Here is a 14666-nt window from a genome sequence, read left to right on the forward strand (position 1 = left end):
GTGAAATGAGGACTTTAGCAAATCGTGTCTAGAATGTTTTTGTCTTGGTGTTTTATTTTTTCTTTTCCCTGCAGGTAAACTTTACTTTCTTGTTCTATATCATCTGAAGGACACATGCATTTTCTGGGATTTTGGGAATGATTCCTGGGGTTCTGGGATTAGACATCAAATTTAACAAGATGATGTATAGCTTTGAGGAGACACATTTGATGTACCACTTAGCCTTCCCATAATTTACTGCGTGCCTCCGGTCTCTGGAGGGCAAGGGGTTGATCTACACTCCAACCTGACTTTATAAATAGCAAAGCAGAAAAGGGAAAAAGAAAGCAGGCTGGGGACCTGCCTGCTAAACTGTTATGATATGACAGTGATGCAGGTAGGTGACATTAAATGCTACTGTCTGCATCCTTAATTGGGAGTTGTCATCACCTTGCCCGTTTGAGGACGAATAATGTGCTGTTCATATTCCAGATTTCCATTCTTATTCATAAGACTGCATGTTCCAACGTTCAAGTGCATATGTATAATTTAAAAAAAACAAAACCTCAGGTTTTTAGGAGTGTTTTTTGGAGGGTTTTTTTTTAGTGGAGACGAGGAGGAAGGGAAGACGTGAGTGTATCTTGACTGGTTTTGGGTGCATTTAATTTTCCTGCCTCAAATGCGTAGTGAGCTGCCAGTATCAGAGAGCCCAAATGGAAAAATGGTTGCTTACAAGATGTAATGAAGATTAGAAACAAGCAAATGTGGCTGGGAGGTAAGGGGGCTCTTGCTCTGTAGGCATTTGCCATTCCTGATTTTGCAAATAGCTCTGCAGCATCATTCGATCTGTGCTTCAGCATAATTTTACCAGGAGATATTTCTGGCCTTTTGCTTCACAGTCAGATCCCTTTGCTGGGCTATTACGTTGAAAATGCAGTCATGTATTAACATCAAAACTGTTTATGTAACCTCCCACCACATGGAACCCCTCCAAAACACCCTGCAACTGAGGCAGGGAAAGGGAAGGAGGGGATGAAAACCAAGAACTGGGTGGAAAGAGTGCCTGCTCTGAGATGTAAATAGGCCAGTTCCTTTCAATAAAAAGAAGTTAGGCTGTTGATATAAGCCTGTCCCCTTAAACTGGCATGGAAGTTCACTCAGCAGCATTCCAGCAGGAAGCCAGGAGGGAGGCACAAGGCATTGATACAGAGGACTGGGAGGGAAGAGGAGGGAGGAACACAGCCATATCCAGGAAGAACATCACACAGCCACTGTGCTTTCAGATTCCTGGGGGCACTGACAAGTGTTGATAACTCTGTCAGCATCTGCCTTCAGAACAATGAGTCCTGCTTTGCTACCTGCCCCTGTTTGTCCCCATAGGATGCTCACACGTGGCAAAGTCTAAAGGTTCCTTCTTCCCATTTTCTGCTGAAATATATTTAATTTGCTTTGAACAAGAGCAAACCCAAATCCCAGGGCCTCTGAATAAGGGGGAGTTATGGAGGGGGAATACAATTAATGTCTTAATCCTGTGTCACCCTTTCTTTGAGACACTGTGCTACATTAAATTGATTTTGCAAATGAAAGCTAAAAGCTAAGCAAAAGCCACCAATCTATTTTGCCTAAAGATGATTTTAGTGCTCTTTATGTTCCCTTAAATGACAAACCAATTTGTTACCTGCCTACATAAACATTTGCCTATATTAGCCCCAGAAATGTTTTATTTTTATTAGCCCAAACTTTATCTTTTTATGAAGACACAGGGGCCCAATAAAATTAGTGTGCAAATATAATACCCAATTTGCATTTTTCCATGGTCAGCAGAAAAGCTGAGTAAAATCAATTTGATATTAGGTCAGCATATACATCAATAAAGCATACGCTCACACAGGACCATTGTAATGGTTCCTGTAATTTCTATGCTGCCAGAGTGAAGAGATTAAATAATATTAAATGCTCCAAAATAGCTTCTCTTTTAAGAGGAATGTAAAAAGAAAGGGAGACTTTGGCATGAAACGAGCAATAAAGGATGATAGTTGCACAATCTCCAACTTTAAAACATTGTGACAATGATCTCCGAGGCAGGCTTCTTGCAAAATGGCCCCAATTCAGCACAGCTCTCATGCCAAAATTATGGTTAAGCACATTTTTGAGCACAATGCAAGTCCATCCAACAAATCATGTACTTAAGCACCTGACAGAGTCAAGGACAGAGCCTGAATGAACACCCAGAACTTGGAAGGTTTCGGATGCAGCTTTGAGCATCACATGCAGGACCATTGCTGAGTAGATGGTCCTTGCACAAAGGAGGCTTTGCTGAAAAAACACTCAGACAGGACAGACTGAAGGTGATGGGAGGTGAGGGCAGTCCATGAGCAGTGAGGGTCCCCTGTAGCAGAGCCACCCCATCACAGACCTGGCCTTCCATGGCTTTTGCACGGGAGACAAAGCACTGCTGCCTCCCATTTCAGGTAAAACTGCACAGGAATGGGTGTCTGACTTCCAGAACCTGTAGCCCAGGCTTTGCTCATCACTCTCTGGTACAAGTGGCAGCATTTTGACCTTTTGTCCCACTTAGTTCCTTTGTGCTGCTCAAGCCAACTGTAAGAAGGTGAGAAAGAAAATCTGACCTCACCAAGTCCAGAGGGATTCAGTAGTGACCAAAAATGCTGTTCCTTTGCTCTCCTGCATTGCTGAGATGCACGCTCCTATCTGAAATGACATTTGTGGCCAGAAGGAGCAAAAATAAATAGGATTAGGTGCTGATCTGGTCTCTTAGGAACAAACAGAGTACAGTAAATGCTGCTTGGGTTTGATTTGGTGAAGCAGGCTAATGTAGTAGAGATGAGGCACTTGGGGCAGCGCTCACTTTTGACACAGATGTTCCAGCTCTGCTGGGCACAGGCGAGCCGGGCTGGCACACAGGAGGGTAATGCAATAGAGCAGGTTTGATTTCCTCTGTGGAGTCTTTAACCTGCAGGGTTTTGAATAAAAACATGCTGGCAGCAGCCCACCTACTAGTGCAAAGTACCTGAGACAGGATGGCAATATGGAATTCATTTGCAGTGGATAACATTCCATTAAATATTTGTGGGTATTTAAATCAAATCGTTATTTGGCCATATGTTTGTAGGATGATGGATTCCCATGGATTAGAGCCTTCTGGTCTTCCAGAGATGACATGATTTCTCTAGTTCCTTTCTCAACTTTGAAGTCCTCTGCAAAGGGGTGAAATTCACTCCCAAGTTCTCCTGATGGGCACCAGCCTCAAGGCTTTCTGAACCAGACATCCAGGGTCAGACTTCTAATCCTTAGTGCTAATTTGTGAACTTGAATCACAAACTACATCATGACTGCAAGATTTAAAACACCACAAATCTGATTCTGGTCTGACAAGGTAGCAGAAAGGATCCTGGATGTTAAGGAGTGATGTCCTACCTCAGTTCTGTTATAGTACCTCATCTTGGTGGTGCAAATGGAATTCCATAAATTTAATATTTCTGCTTGAATGTTCTAGATACCTCCCATTAAGCTGCTATATACAAATACTATCATTTTCATGTTTTTATAGTAGCATAAAAATGAAAATTGAATGAAAATGGCTAAGTGAATTTCTTGCCTTGCTGTGAAGGTTTAGAATTCGATCTCACTCTCTCTTTGTAAGTAGAAAATGTTTTCTGTGTGACCCTGCTTTAGTTGAAGCAGCATAATCAGCAACCAGGAGTGGAAATTGCTGTTTCCTGGGTGAGAGCTGAGGGAGTGATGCCAGTGGGGTTAAGTGACTGGCTTGACATGCCAAAGCTTTAGAGGGGAAGGAACATGGGTTGAGGGCCAAACAGCACGAGTGATACTCAGAATGAGAGATCTGAGCTGCTTGCTTGCAGCTCATTGAGTTTCTTTTCAGTACGAAATTTGCTTGGTGTTTATCACTGCTGTGGCTGCTGGGGAGCCAGAGTAGATGTTGAGGTTAGTGTTGATTGTTCTGAATAGCATCTCAGATCTCCACAGCTTTGCTCTGGGGAATTCTCCTCTGAGCAGGGGCAGGATGGCAGTGGGTGAGTAGCAGGACACCAGGGTGTAACACACAGTGACAGATTGTTTAGGTCTCAGTCATAAGTCAAGGCAAATATGATAGTGGTAGTCTTCAAAGGAAGAGAAAATGTTCATTTAAATCTTCAAGATACTCTCCAGAACAGCAAATGAAAAAGGAACCATTCCAGACATGTCTACTTTCTTTCTTTCCAAAAAACCTGTTTTATCAAAGAGTTTTGTTTCTAAGATTCACTGCTAAGGTGTTCAGAAGGGTAAAATGGTACCACAACAGATGTATCTGCATTTCCACAAGTCTCAAAGCTGTGGCTAAATGGAGTGTGCCTTTCTGTCATTTTGCTTAAGCACTTTTGGCATCTACTAAGCAAAGCTATACACTTCTAATCTTCTTAATTTTGATTGATCTTTTCAATCCTGAAGTAGAAAATAGGATGTATTTCTAATGTAACATTTAAATTATAAAATGAAAGAGTGTTTTGTGGTTGTTTAGTGGGCTAACCTTGGTTAGCAGCCAGATGCCCACACAGCTTCTCCCTCTTATCCAAGACAGGGGGAGAAAATAAAAAGGAGAGGCTCATGGGTCAAGAGAAAGACAAGGATATCATTTACTAATAGCCATTGGGGCAAAGCAGACTTGACTTCTGGGGATTTTAATTTATTGCCAATTAAAATAGACTTGCATAGTGAAAGTTATTGATCATAATAATGATTCTAATAAGTGCTATGAAGCATAAATAACAACAGTTTTATAATTGAAAACAAACAAAGCCAAAGCCAGAAAACACCCCAAACCAATCCTCTGCCCAAGAGATTCCTGACCAGTGCTGTTCCAGATCCAAAGCAGTCACGCTGCTGAGCATCACATCTGTGCTGTGCCACAGTCCCTTTAATGCAATGCTGGTTTTCCAAGAGGGGAGGAAAACTCATCTCCTCTTGCTAAAGTGATCCCAGCCTTCTCCTTTTGTTCCCTAAAGTTGGTTTGCTGATTTATCTCCTTCCTCCCACACTACTTAATGCAAAAGATGTGGGATGGTCATTGACTCCTGGCTGATGGGGTTGTGCTCCTTGTTGCTGCCTTCCACTTTTCTTCTGCTGGGAGAATTGACCCTACCAGCTGCTGAGTTTGGCAGAGACTTTCTTTTTTATATTTCTTTGCCTCTGGGGTTCAACCATCAGAGAATGGTGAAGCTGGTGTAAGAGAGACAAATGAATGGCTGAGTTATAGGAGAGCAGCTGCAGGACTTTGAGATGCTAAGGAAATAAAAGAAAAAACCTGCTGCAATTGTCTCCTGAGGACAGCAAAAAATGTATTGATTGTTCCTATGGTTCTGTAAGGTGTGATTTGCCCTAGGGAAAATGGAGCACTTCTAAGAATTTGGGAAATGAAAAAAAATTACCTAAGGTATGGTCTTGAGGACTCTCACACATCTTTGAAACTCAAAGTCTGGCTTTGGATATGTGTGCAATACATCTACCTAATTAAAACAGGGGAAAAAAAAAACCCTTGGATTTAGTTTCCAGTCTGTAAACTTTTTACTTCAAAACAAAGATTTAAACTGTCTCTAGCATTTGGAGCCTGCTGTGTTTAGCATTACCCCTGCTGTGTGTGTTCAGGTTGAGATAAGACATCTAACTGAGGTCCTGACCTCTTATAGTCTTTAAAATTCCCAGAACCCATTTTGCAAGAGCATAATTTTCATTTGCTGTTTGTTAAATGCAGTCACAGCACAAACAAAGGCAGGATCCTGGTTGACCCACGTAGTTTATGGCTGAAGCAGGTGGCCAAAGTGGTGTGGCTTCAAAACTGAGGGATTAACCCATGTTAAAGTCAGCATAGTTGGGATCTAAATCTGTCTTCCACCTATCTGCAATTTGAAGGGGAAATGGCACATTTTCATGCCCTCACTGGAGAAGGTTCCTGGATTTAATCTTGGTCTCTTTTCTATACTTTTTTTTTTTTTTTTTTTAGGTTTTCTTTCAGTCAGAGCAGATGCAGTCCCAAACACTTAACAGATTTTTAAAAAATCACCTCTAAATCCTCTAGAGCAAAGCCTAATAAATATAATTTGTAGCACTTGGCCATTGCCTGGCACTGTTAAGGCTTGGACCAAGTGTAATGCAGGATGCAATTGGCTTTACCTTGACTGGAGCCCCAGTGCTGTTCCTGTGGCCCAGGGGGACATTTATCACGAGTGAGAGCACAATTACAGTGCAGTTAAACTCGCTGCAGTAAATCTTGGGGTTTAAAAAGAGAGCTAAAGTTGTTGTTGCAGGTTTGGCTGCATGTCATTAGTCTTGCAGCCCTTGTGCACTCTGGGAAGGAGACCTGGTTAGGGATTGTGCTTGTTTGTAATGTGTGACCAATTCTAATGAAAGGGTGTGCTTTAGAAATTAACAGTTGTTTGCTTCCACCTCTGGGGCACAGTTTAATGATCTTTATTTCTCTTCTTTCCCCCCTCTGTCCCCTGCCCCTTTCTGCTGCAGCAAACCTGCGTCCAGGGGCTGAACAGAAAGTGGTGTTCATCACAGCACGGGTCCATCCTGGGGAAACACCCTCTTCCTTCGTCTGCCAAGGTGAGTCCCTGCCCCAGGGTGGCAGATCTGGGGGGATCTGATCTCCTGCTGGTGCACGTGCTTGGTGGCCATAGCTTTGGCTCTGAAGGGGGACATGACAGATTTTTCCACAGTGGAAATCAGCATATCAGGATATCAGCAGAGCCTCTCTCTGATACCCAGCTGCTCATCTCCCTTGAGGCTGTAGGAATAGATTGTCTGCAAGTCTTGTGAAGGTTTGCTGAACTTGGTCAGAATTGGATAGGGTTGGGCTCTGAAGCTGTTTGGGAAGAATGAGACAGCCACACTCATATGCAATATATTTGTGTAAAGGTCCTTTTCTCAGAGCTTTTCCAGCCCATTTTTCCGGGGTTTATTCTGTTAACTACTTATTTTTTTCTTGCTGTGTACCATCTCCAGCTTCTTTTCCATCACAAAGCAGTGACCCTAGCTCTCCAGTTGAATTCTAAGAGGCCTCTCTTTGTCTGAAGCTGCTGCTCTGAGGAACACAGCTCCCAGTGGCTGACAGCTGTTTCCTGCACAAAGCATTCCTGCTAAAAATAGAAAGCAAATTGCCCAGCTTGTATTTATAAAGAGTTGTAAATCTCAGGCTGGTGGGTACAAATAAATAAATAACCCTGGCACGCCTTCATATAACTTCATTGTGCAGGTCTGAAATATTGTACTTATGCATGTGACAGTCTGCAGCAGTGAAGTGTTGATGGTGTAAATCAAAGTAGCTCCCCTGGAGCCAGGGCAATTTGGTAATTCACTGCAGCAGCTCGGACCTGGCCCTGCTGAGCTGATGAGCTGCATCAATCAAGCATATGCAGAGTTTATTATGCTGTCTGCTCATGGTGCCACAGACTCCATTGCCATTGGCCCTGCTGGTACCCAAGGACCTCGGTGGGGAGGGTCTGGCACAGGTTCATGGCCTTCTCTGTGTGCTCCTCATCCTGGCAAGGGGCTGTGTCTGGCAGCATTGAGGGAAAAGATCAGCAGCTGCCCCCTCTGCTGCCCCAGCCCTGTGGGCTTGCAGGACTCTCTCCTTGCTGGCCTGGAGTAGCAAAGGTGAAACCCTTCCTCTAATGAAGCAGTGCTTCAGACTGAGAGCAGGAAAACTCAGCGAGTTTCCCATCTCCTGCCGTGCCACAGTCGATGCAGGGCATTATAGCACACATGATGTTTGTTAATGAATATGGATTTTTAATTGGCTGCTTTGATTCTGTTTGTGGCTGCTGGCATAGCCCTGTGAAATGAAAGCTGAGGCATGCTGCTGAGGTGGTGCTTTGTAAATGATGTTATTTTATTTTGATAATGGAGAGTTTATTCAAAAGGGAAATAATCAGGGGAGAAAAAAAAAAAGGATGTGTAAAAGCATGTGGCATGCTTAGCCTGATGAAACAGCTAGATAGAAGTCATGCTCTGATTGTCTCATGGAAACTTTGTGCTTTGTAATAAAAAAGGCAAAGAAAAAAAACAAACAACGGAAATCCAGGCAAACAAACAAACAAAAAAGCATAGGAAATACAAGAAAAATAAAAAGGGGGTATCAGTTTTGGAGAAGCACATGAGAAACTTGCTGTGGCTGAGTTGCAGCTCCTGATTGACTCCTGGACCCAGAGGCTCTGGGCTCTGCACTGAGCCCCTGCCCTGTGCAGAATTAGCATCCAGACAAGTGGAAATGTCAAACCTTTCAAGGCCATTGCAGCGTTGTTTCTAGCACTGCCAAATGTGAAATTGGGTGCTTGCTCCATCTTTGGAAACTTTTGTGTGGGAGGATCAAAAGAAGGGATAAAAAAGATTCCTCTGGCAGTCAAGTTGAGGCCACACTTAGGAATTTTATTTCTGGAGTCTCAGGAAGCTTTTTGGCATAGTTAGGTGTTGCAGATTTTATGTCCAGATGCCAGCTCAGTGCATATGGAACATGTCAGGACTATTTTTTTTCTTGATGGAGAGATTTCTTCTTGAATGTTTGATGATGCTCACCACCTGGAGTATTAAGATCTGGAAACTGATCCCAAAGATTCCCCAGGAGCAAGCAGCATTTTGTGGATGGAACACCAGAACTGGTACTGCCCAAGCATGGAGAATCAGTCCATAGGGAGATAGAGAATGAGCAAAAAGCTTTATATTATTTTTAAATTTTTTCCAATTAATCTTTGGTTTTAATCAGTTCAGCCACTGTCTTCTTTAAAGCCTGAAGATAATATCTGACTCCTTACTCAATTTTCTACCTGTCTTTGAGCTGGCCAGTTCCCTTCCTGCCCTTTTTGGCCTGGTTTTTGCTGAGGGATTTTCAGCTGTATACTCCAAAGAGGAGTTTCCTGGAGCCTGGCAGAAACTGCCTATTACAGCCCCTGTTTCTTTGGTGGCTTTTTGTTGTTGTTGTTGGTTTTTTGTTTGTTTTAGGTTGTTTTTGTTGTTTTTTTGACTAGCCAAGGCCTCTGAGAAGCAAGTTTTCCAGCTTTAATACATCAGGAGATGCTTGTGCCTGTCTTTTGATCCTTTGTCCTCCCCTTTACCCACATGTTATGAATCTAAGCAAGGATTTTGTATTCCTTTGGGAAGAAAGAAAGCTGGTCATCTCTCTGTTCAAAATTGCTTCTCTGTCATTCTTCTTCATATTCTGCTATGAAGAATCCACAGAAAACTGAGTTTTGGATACAAATGCCCTTCATTCCTGCAAATGTGCAAGTATTTTAAACTTGGATGGACATTTCTGTCCCCTTCCAGCTGTGGAGTGCTTGCAGCAGCAGCCAGACCTCCTTAGAATCATCAGGCACCTCCTCCAGCAGTCACAAACAAATGCTGTAATATTTCACACATGCTGCAGCTGCCACAGAACCCTGGAGGGCCTCTTCATAAAAAGATGGATTAAGAACATTTTGTTTCTGTTTTGGTCTTTTAAGGGTTAGTACAATGGTTAGCTTTTTTAGGAAGTTTTCCTGGTGGCTCTTAACTGCTTGTGGTGGAGCTCAGGGCTGGAAATGGAGGCCCAGTCATCAGAGAGGATATTCAGAATATTCACATGAGTACCTTTCTATCCAAAGGCAGGGTGGTATTCTCCTCCTCAGATGGTGATGGTCACCATGAACATTGATGTTTGTACCTCTTCTAGGGATAATAAGTAGGAGTAGGGTCCAGGATTAAGAGGATTTGTTTTCATTTTGCTATTGTAGACCATTTTTTAACCAACTGTTGGAATCACTACTGCTCCTGGAAGGCTTTTGTAGTGAGCACAAAGAAGTGAAAATTCATCTTGCAGCCTGAACTCATCTCTCTTGGGCTGCTCAGATTTCTAAGGGATTTTTCTGAAGTTGTGAGTTTAGATTATTTTCCTTTCTCAGATATTTTTCTTCATTTTTCTCCCCCACAGTATTTTCCTTTAAGAAAATGTGGGCTGTTTTCTCTTCCATACTTTACAGTAAAGGCAATAAACTAACTCTTACAGATGTCAGGTAACAGTGTGCACTGATAATCTGTGCAAGCCCCTACCCTCTAAACACTGGCCATAAGGCAGCTTTCAAAATGCTTGGATTTTACCCAAGACTTGTCATTGGGGATATTTTTAGCCCCCAACATTCTCAGAGTCTTATTTTCTTTCCTATGTTTGCTAGATTTTATATTCTTTGTGGGAGAAAAGCAACTGTCCCTCGCTATTCACCTCCACAGAATGTTGTAGGAGGCACTCCTATGTTTAAGTTTATCCTGTATGCTCTGACTTTTGCCAGCAGTCAGTAACTCCAAGGCTCAGCATGTCTAGATGTACCAAGACATGTATTTTACCCACTGATTTAGCATGTTCTGTTAGTAGGATGCCATTTGTTGATTTGCCAGTGTGGCATCCACCCTGCCATCTAAATGCAGAAATGAAAATTGGTACCCCGAGCCTCTAATAGGGATTTCCAGGCTGGGATGCCAGAATGGAAGCCCAGTGCAGTACAGCAGGGAGAGGAATCCCACAGCTGGGCCTGAAGCTGCTGAGCATCTCAGGCTCAGTGTAATTTGACCTGACCTTGAATCTTGTCAGCTGAAAAGGGAACAGCCATTAAAAAAAAAATATAAGAAAAACAGACACCTGTGACTCTTTTCCATAGGAAACGGAGAAAAAATTACTTTTCAATCAATCTTTTTTTTTTTTCTTTCTCTATAGCTGCTTAAATGAATGCTCCCTCTTGCTCCACCTTAAATCAGATGATATGAAATGAAGGAACAGATTGCACTGGGCAAGGCCTCTTGTTTTTCTGTTTACATTCTTCGTCTGTGTTTTTAACCCTCACCCTCTCACCAGCAGAGGGCAGGGGAAAAAAATCTGAAAACTTGTACAAATTTTGATTCTAAGCTTAAAGCATGGAATGGCAGGCAACAGACTGCCTGCAAACAAGTCTCCCAGCTGCTGTCTCCCAAGTTCTGATGTTGCACTATAACTCACTGGGCTAGTGGGTAATTGGACTTGCTCTCTATGTCACCAGGATGCTCCAGGTACTATGAAGGATTTAACTCCTGGACAGTTTCCAAAGTGGCCTCTTAAAACTGTTTTCTTGTTCATTTTGTGGAGGCAGTGCCTTCAAATTCTTTGAATTTGATCCTGCAGGAAACCTGAGAGAGAGTGAAGTTGCTAAAGTACAATAAAGGAGACTTGGGTGGTTTTTTTGGTTGTGTTATGGGGTTTGTTTTGTTTTGGGATTTGTGGTTTTTATTTCTTGTGGGAAACAGTGTCTTAAGCATGAGAAGGGTGCTTGTGAAACCTGTTTCTTCTGTTTGGAATTTTACCCAAACTCTGTCTTTTCTTGTGAAGGAAGAGGAATTATACTGTCAGGGTTAAAAGCTGCTTTTCTGTTTCTTTTATCAAGCATAAATCTTTTGAGCATTAGGACATAAGTGACAGTAACTGAAGGCCAGGACATGTTTTATATACAAGTGGAAATTCAGCCTTTACCTGTGAAAAGAGCCTTTCTGAAGGAGCAGAGGTGATGACCTTGCTCAGCTGTCTCCAGGGTATAAATTTCTCCTAAGGGAAAGAAACTGAGCTCTGTGGCCATTGGTATAAGATGCTTTTGGGAACAGCAGCTGAACTGGAGAAGAAAACAGTGCACCCAGAAATTCCTGTGGTGGCAATGTTTGGGGTCCTCAGAAGCTTGGGGACACCATCTGCCAGATTTCCTGTCAGACTGAATGTGCATCTGAATAAATGCATGGCTTGCATCTCACTTGATCAGTTTTGTTCTTCTGTCTAGCAAGCCAATTCATCTTCGTTTCCAAGCTATGCTTCCTACCAGAGGAGGAAAGAGAATATGATTCCCTAGGGAGCAGGAATCCTGTAATTGCATGTTTGTTGTATTACTGTCAAGTCTCACTTCTGTCTCCTCTGCCAAATGAAAGAGAATGGAAGCAAACACTTATGCTGTCCTGGCTACTTCTAGGCTCCAAGTGAATGCCTGCATATGTATAAAGGCTTAGTCTGCAATTCCTCTTTGGATGTGATTTTAAGGCATCTCTGGGTGCAGGAGGGGCTCTGTCATGGCCAGGCAGCCAAGGAATGAGTGCTCTCTGGTTCAGGAATGCCTTTTTTGGGAGCCTTTTCCAGTGTTTCTCTTTGTGGCTGCATTGCTAAGACTGAAGAGAACTGAGCAACACAGAAGCTCCAATTTAGGGGTATTTTTTTACACCCTCTTGCCACCCCATCATTTAAGGTATAAAGACACAAAGCTTCCATTCCCTTTCAATAGTTAGGGTATCCTGTGAAAATCTTTTCTGGCTGCAGTCTATAGGAAAGTGCATCCCCTAGTGAGGGTACCACCCTAGAGGTGACAGCTCTTGGTCAAAAAAAGAATAGACTATTTCCATGAAGTGAAGGGTGTTCTGCATCCAGACAATGACATGCACAAGTTGTGTCAGGAGAGGATGGGAGTGGGAGCACTCCTGTGCTTTCATGAAGGAGGGGATGGGAGCACTCCTGTGCTTTCATGAAGGAGGGGATGGGAGCACTCCTGTGCTTTCAGGAGGGGATGGGAGCACTCCTGTGCTTTCAGGAGGGGATGGGAACACTCCTGTGCTTTCAGGAGGGGATGGGAACACTCCTGTGCTTTCATGAAGGAGGGGATGGGAGCACTCCTGTGCTTTCAGGAGGGGATGGGAACACTCCTGTGCTTTCAGGAGGGGATGGGAACACTCCTGTGCTTTCAGGAGCAGCTCAGCACTTAGGAGCAGTGAGGGAACGTGGTGAGCAGCAGCTGCAGTTCATGGGCTCTTTTACAGGAGTTCAGGAAGCCAAATGATGAGAAGCAAACAAAGGAAACAGAATTCAACAGCCCAACCATAAAACGAGCTGCAGGGCTCTCTTAAAGTTGTTAAATTGTATTCATCCTTCCCACCAAGATTTTTTTTCTTCAAGTGCATAGCTCCTAAGCTTTAATAGAAGGGAAACACACTCTCCCTGGCTTCTGAAGCAACATGAAAACCCCTATTGTCTGTCCCTTGTAAATCTCCTGGATGAGATTTTAGTGTGAAGTATCCCAGGAGAGAGAGGTTGTTCTGAGAATATTAAAGCATCCATATTGGAGTAATGGAAATAAAAGCTCCTTTTAAAGTCATGTTGATACAAGTAAACTGTTAGAGGGATTCCCAACACCCAGTGTGGCATTGGCTGTTACAAGGTACCACGGGCTTTGAATCCATTCACTGTGGTGTCAGGCAGGTGTGAGAGGTTATACACCCGGCTTCCTGAGCTGGAGGAAATTGGTGATGAGTTTAAATTCCTCAGGCTGTGCAGTCGTGTGATTCACTCCCTTACAAGGTGTGTTTTCTGCAACTCCTGCACAGAAGAGAAGGTGTGATGGTGGCAGGGTGTGGAGGTGGACCATGCAGGAGCTGTGTTTGCAACTGCAGAGGAATCCCCAGAAATCTGAAAACCTGGGCTGTCCCTGTGGGAGAAGCTGTGTCATCTGTGGCTGAGACATCTCTCCCCACCAACAGCAGAGGTTCTGTCCCACCTCTGCTGTTCAATCTGCAGGAGCAGGAGCAGAAAGCTGGTCTGGTCAGGCAGGCTCACCCCTCTCCAGCCCACCCCTGTGTGCTCATCTTTCTGCCCCCAGCAACTCCTCAGCCCTGGGACAGCAAGGTCAGCTCAGAAATGTCAAATATCTTTGATTCAGATTGCCCTTTGCCCAGAGCAGGCCTTTGGCTGGCTCTGCCTAAATAATCCTCTTTGGAGTAATCACAGAGCTAAAGGAGCCCTTGGTCTTCAAGGGAAAGGCTTTCACTGTGGAACAACAGGCAAATTTATTTTGTCTCCATGAGAGATTGCCCAATTAATCTCTTGAACATCCTGGTTTTGCAATGTTTCTTGACTGCTCGAACTTTTGGAAAACATTGACTTAAAATCATTTCCACCCAGCCCTACCAACCTCCCTCTGTGCTTAGGGCAAAGCACATCATATTTGTACACACTGGTGCACTTTGCTGATGTCTGAGGATAGGAAAAAGAGAAAATATTGATTACCTGGGCTTCATGATCACTTGGCTTTCCTTAATATGGCCTGGTTTTCCCTCTAAAAATTGCAGTCTGAGGGGATTCTGAAGGAGTTTCTCCATGTCTGCCCAGCTATCAGGGTCCTTTTCTGTGCTCATTGCTCTGTATGGCCGTGGGCAGCAAGTCCTACACTTTTAGGGAGCAGGATTACCCCCAGCTACCAGATCTTCCCCGGGCCAAGACAGGAAATAAATTTGCAAAATTCAGGACAAAGATGTAAAAACCACAGGAAGTTTGGGGCTGTCTCTAGATCTCCTTTGCATGTCTCTGTTCGTGGCAAAGAAAGGGCTCTGACAAGTGACCAGCATTGCCATCCAGGAACCAAGGCTGGGATCAGCCCTTTCAGTCAGTGCAGCAGTGTGGGAGAGCTGTGCTGATCCAGCTGCAGGTCAGGATTCACAATTAGGAATCTCGTCTAGTTTTTATAATTTAAGCCCTTTCCATTCTCCTTCAGCAGTGCCTCAGCTCTTCCTCACAACTGATATCCATCTTGCTGCTCTGTTGTTTCCAGCTTTGTCTCCTGACCCTGTGTTCTTTGCCTGCCCTGGCT

General features: G+C 43.6%; 1 protein-coding gene across 1 annotated transcript in view; it reads left to right on the forward strand.

Annotated features, from left to right (window-relative positions):
- AGBL4 (AGBL carboxypeptidase 4) overlaps window positions 1–14666 on the forward strand; it is an 870267-nt gene that overhangs the window by 666195 nt on the left and 189406 nt on the right. Inside the window, exon 7 of the mRNA XM_059853862.1 lies at window positions 6514–6603. Coding sequence (XP_059709845.1) covers window positions 6514–6603 — 90 coding nt within the window. The remainder of the gene's footprint in view (window positions 1–6513; window positions 6604–14666) is intronic.

This window comes from Haemorhous mexicanus, chromosome 9 (assembly GCF_027477595.1).
Source record: "Haemorhous mexicanus isolate bHaeMex1 chromosome 9, bHaeMex1.pri, whole genome shotgun sequence".
Classification (NCBI taxonomy): Eukaryota; Metazoa; Chordata; class Aves; order Passeriformes; family Fringillidae; genus Haemorhous; species Haemorhous mexicanus.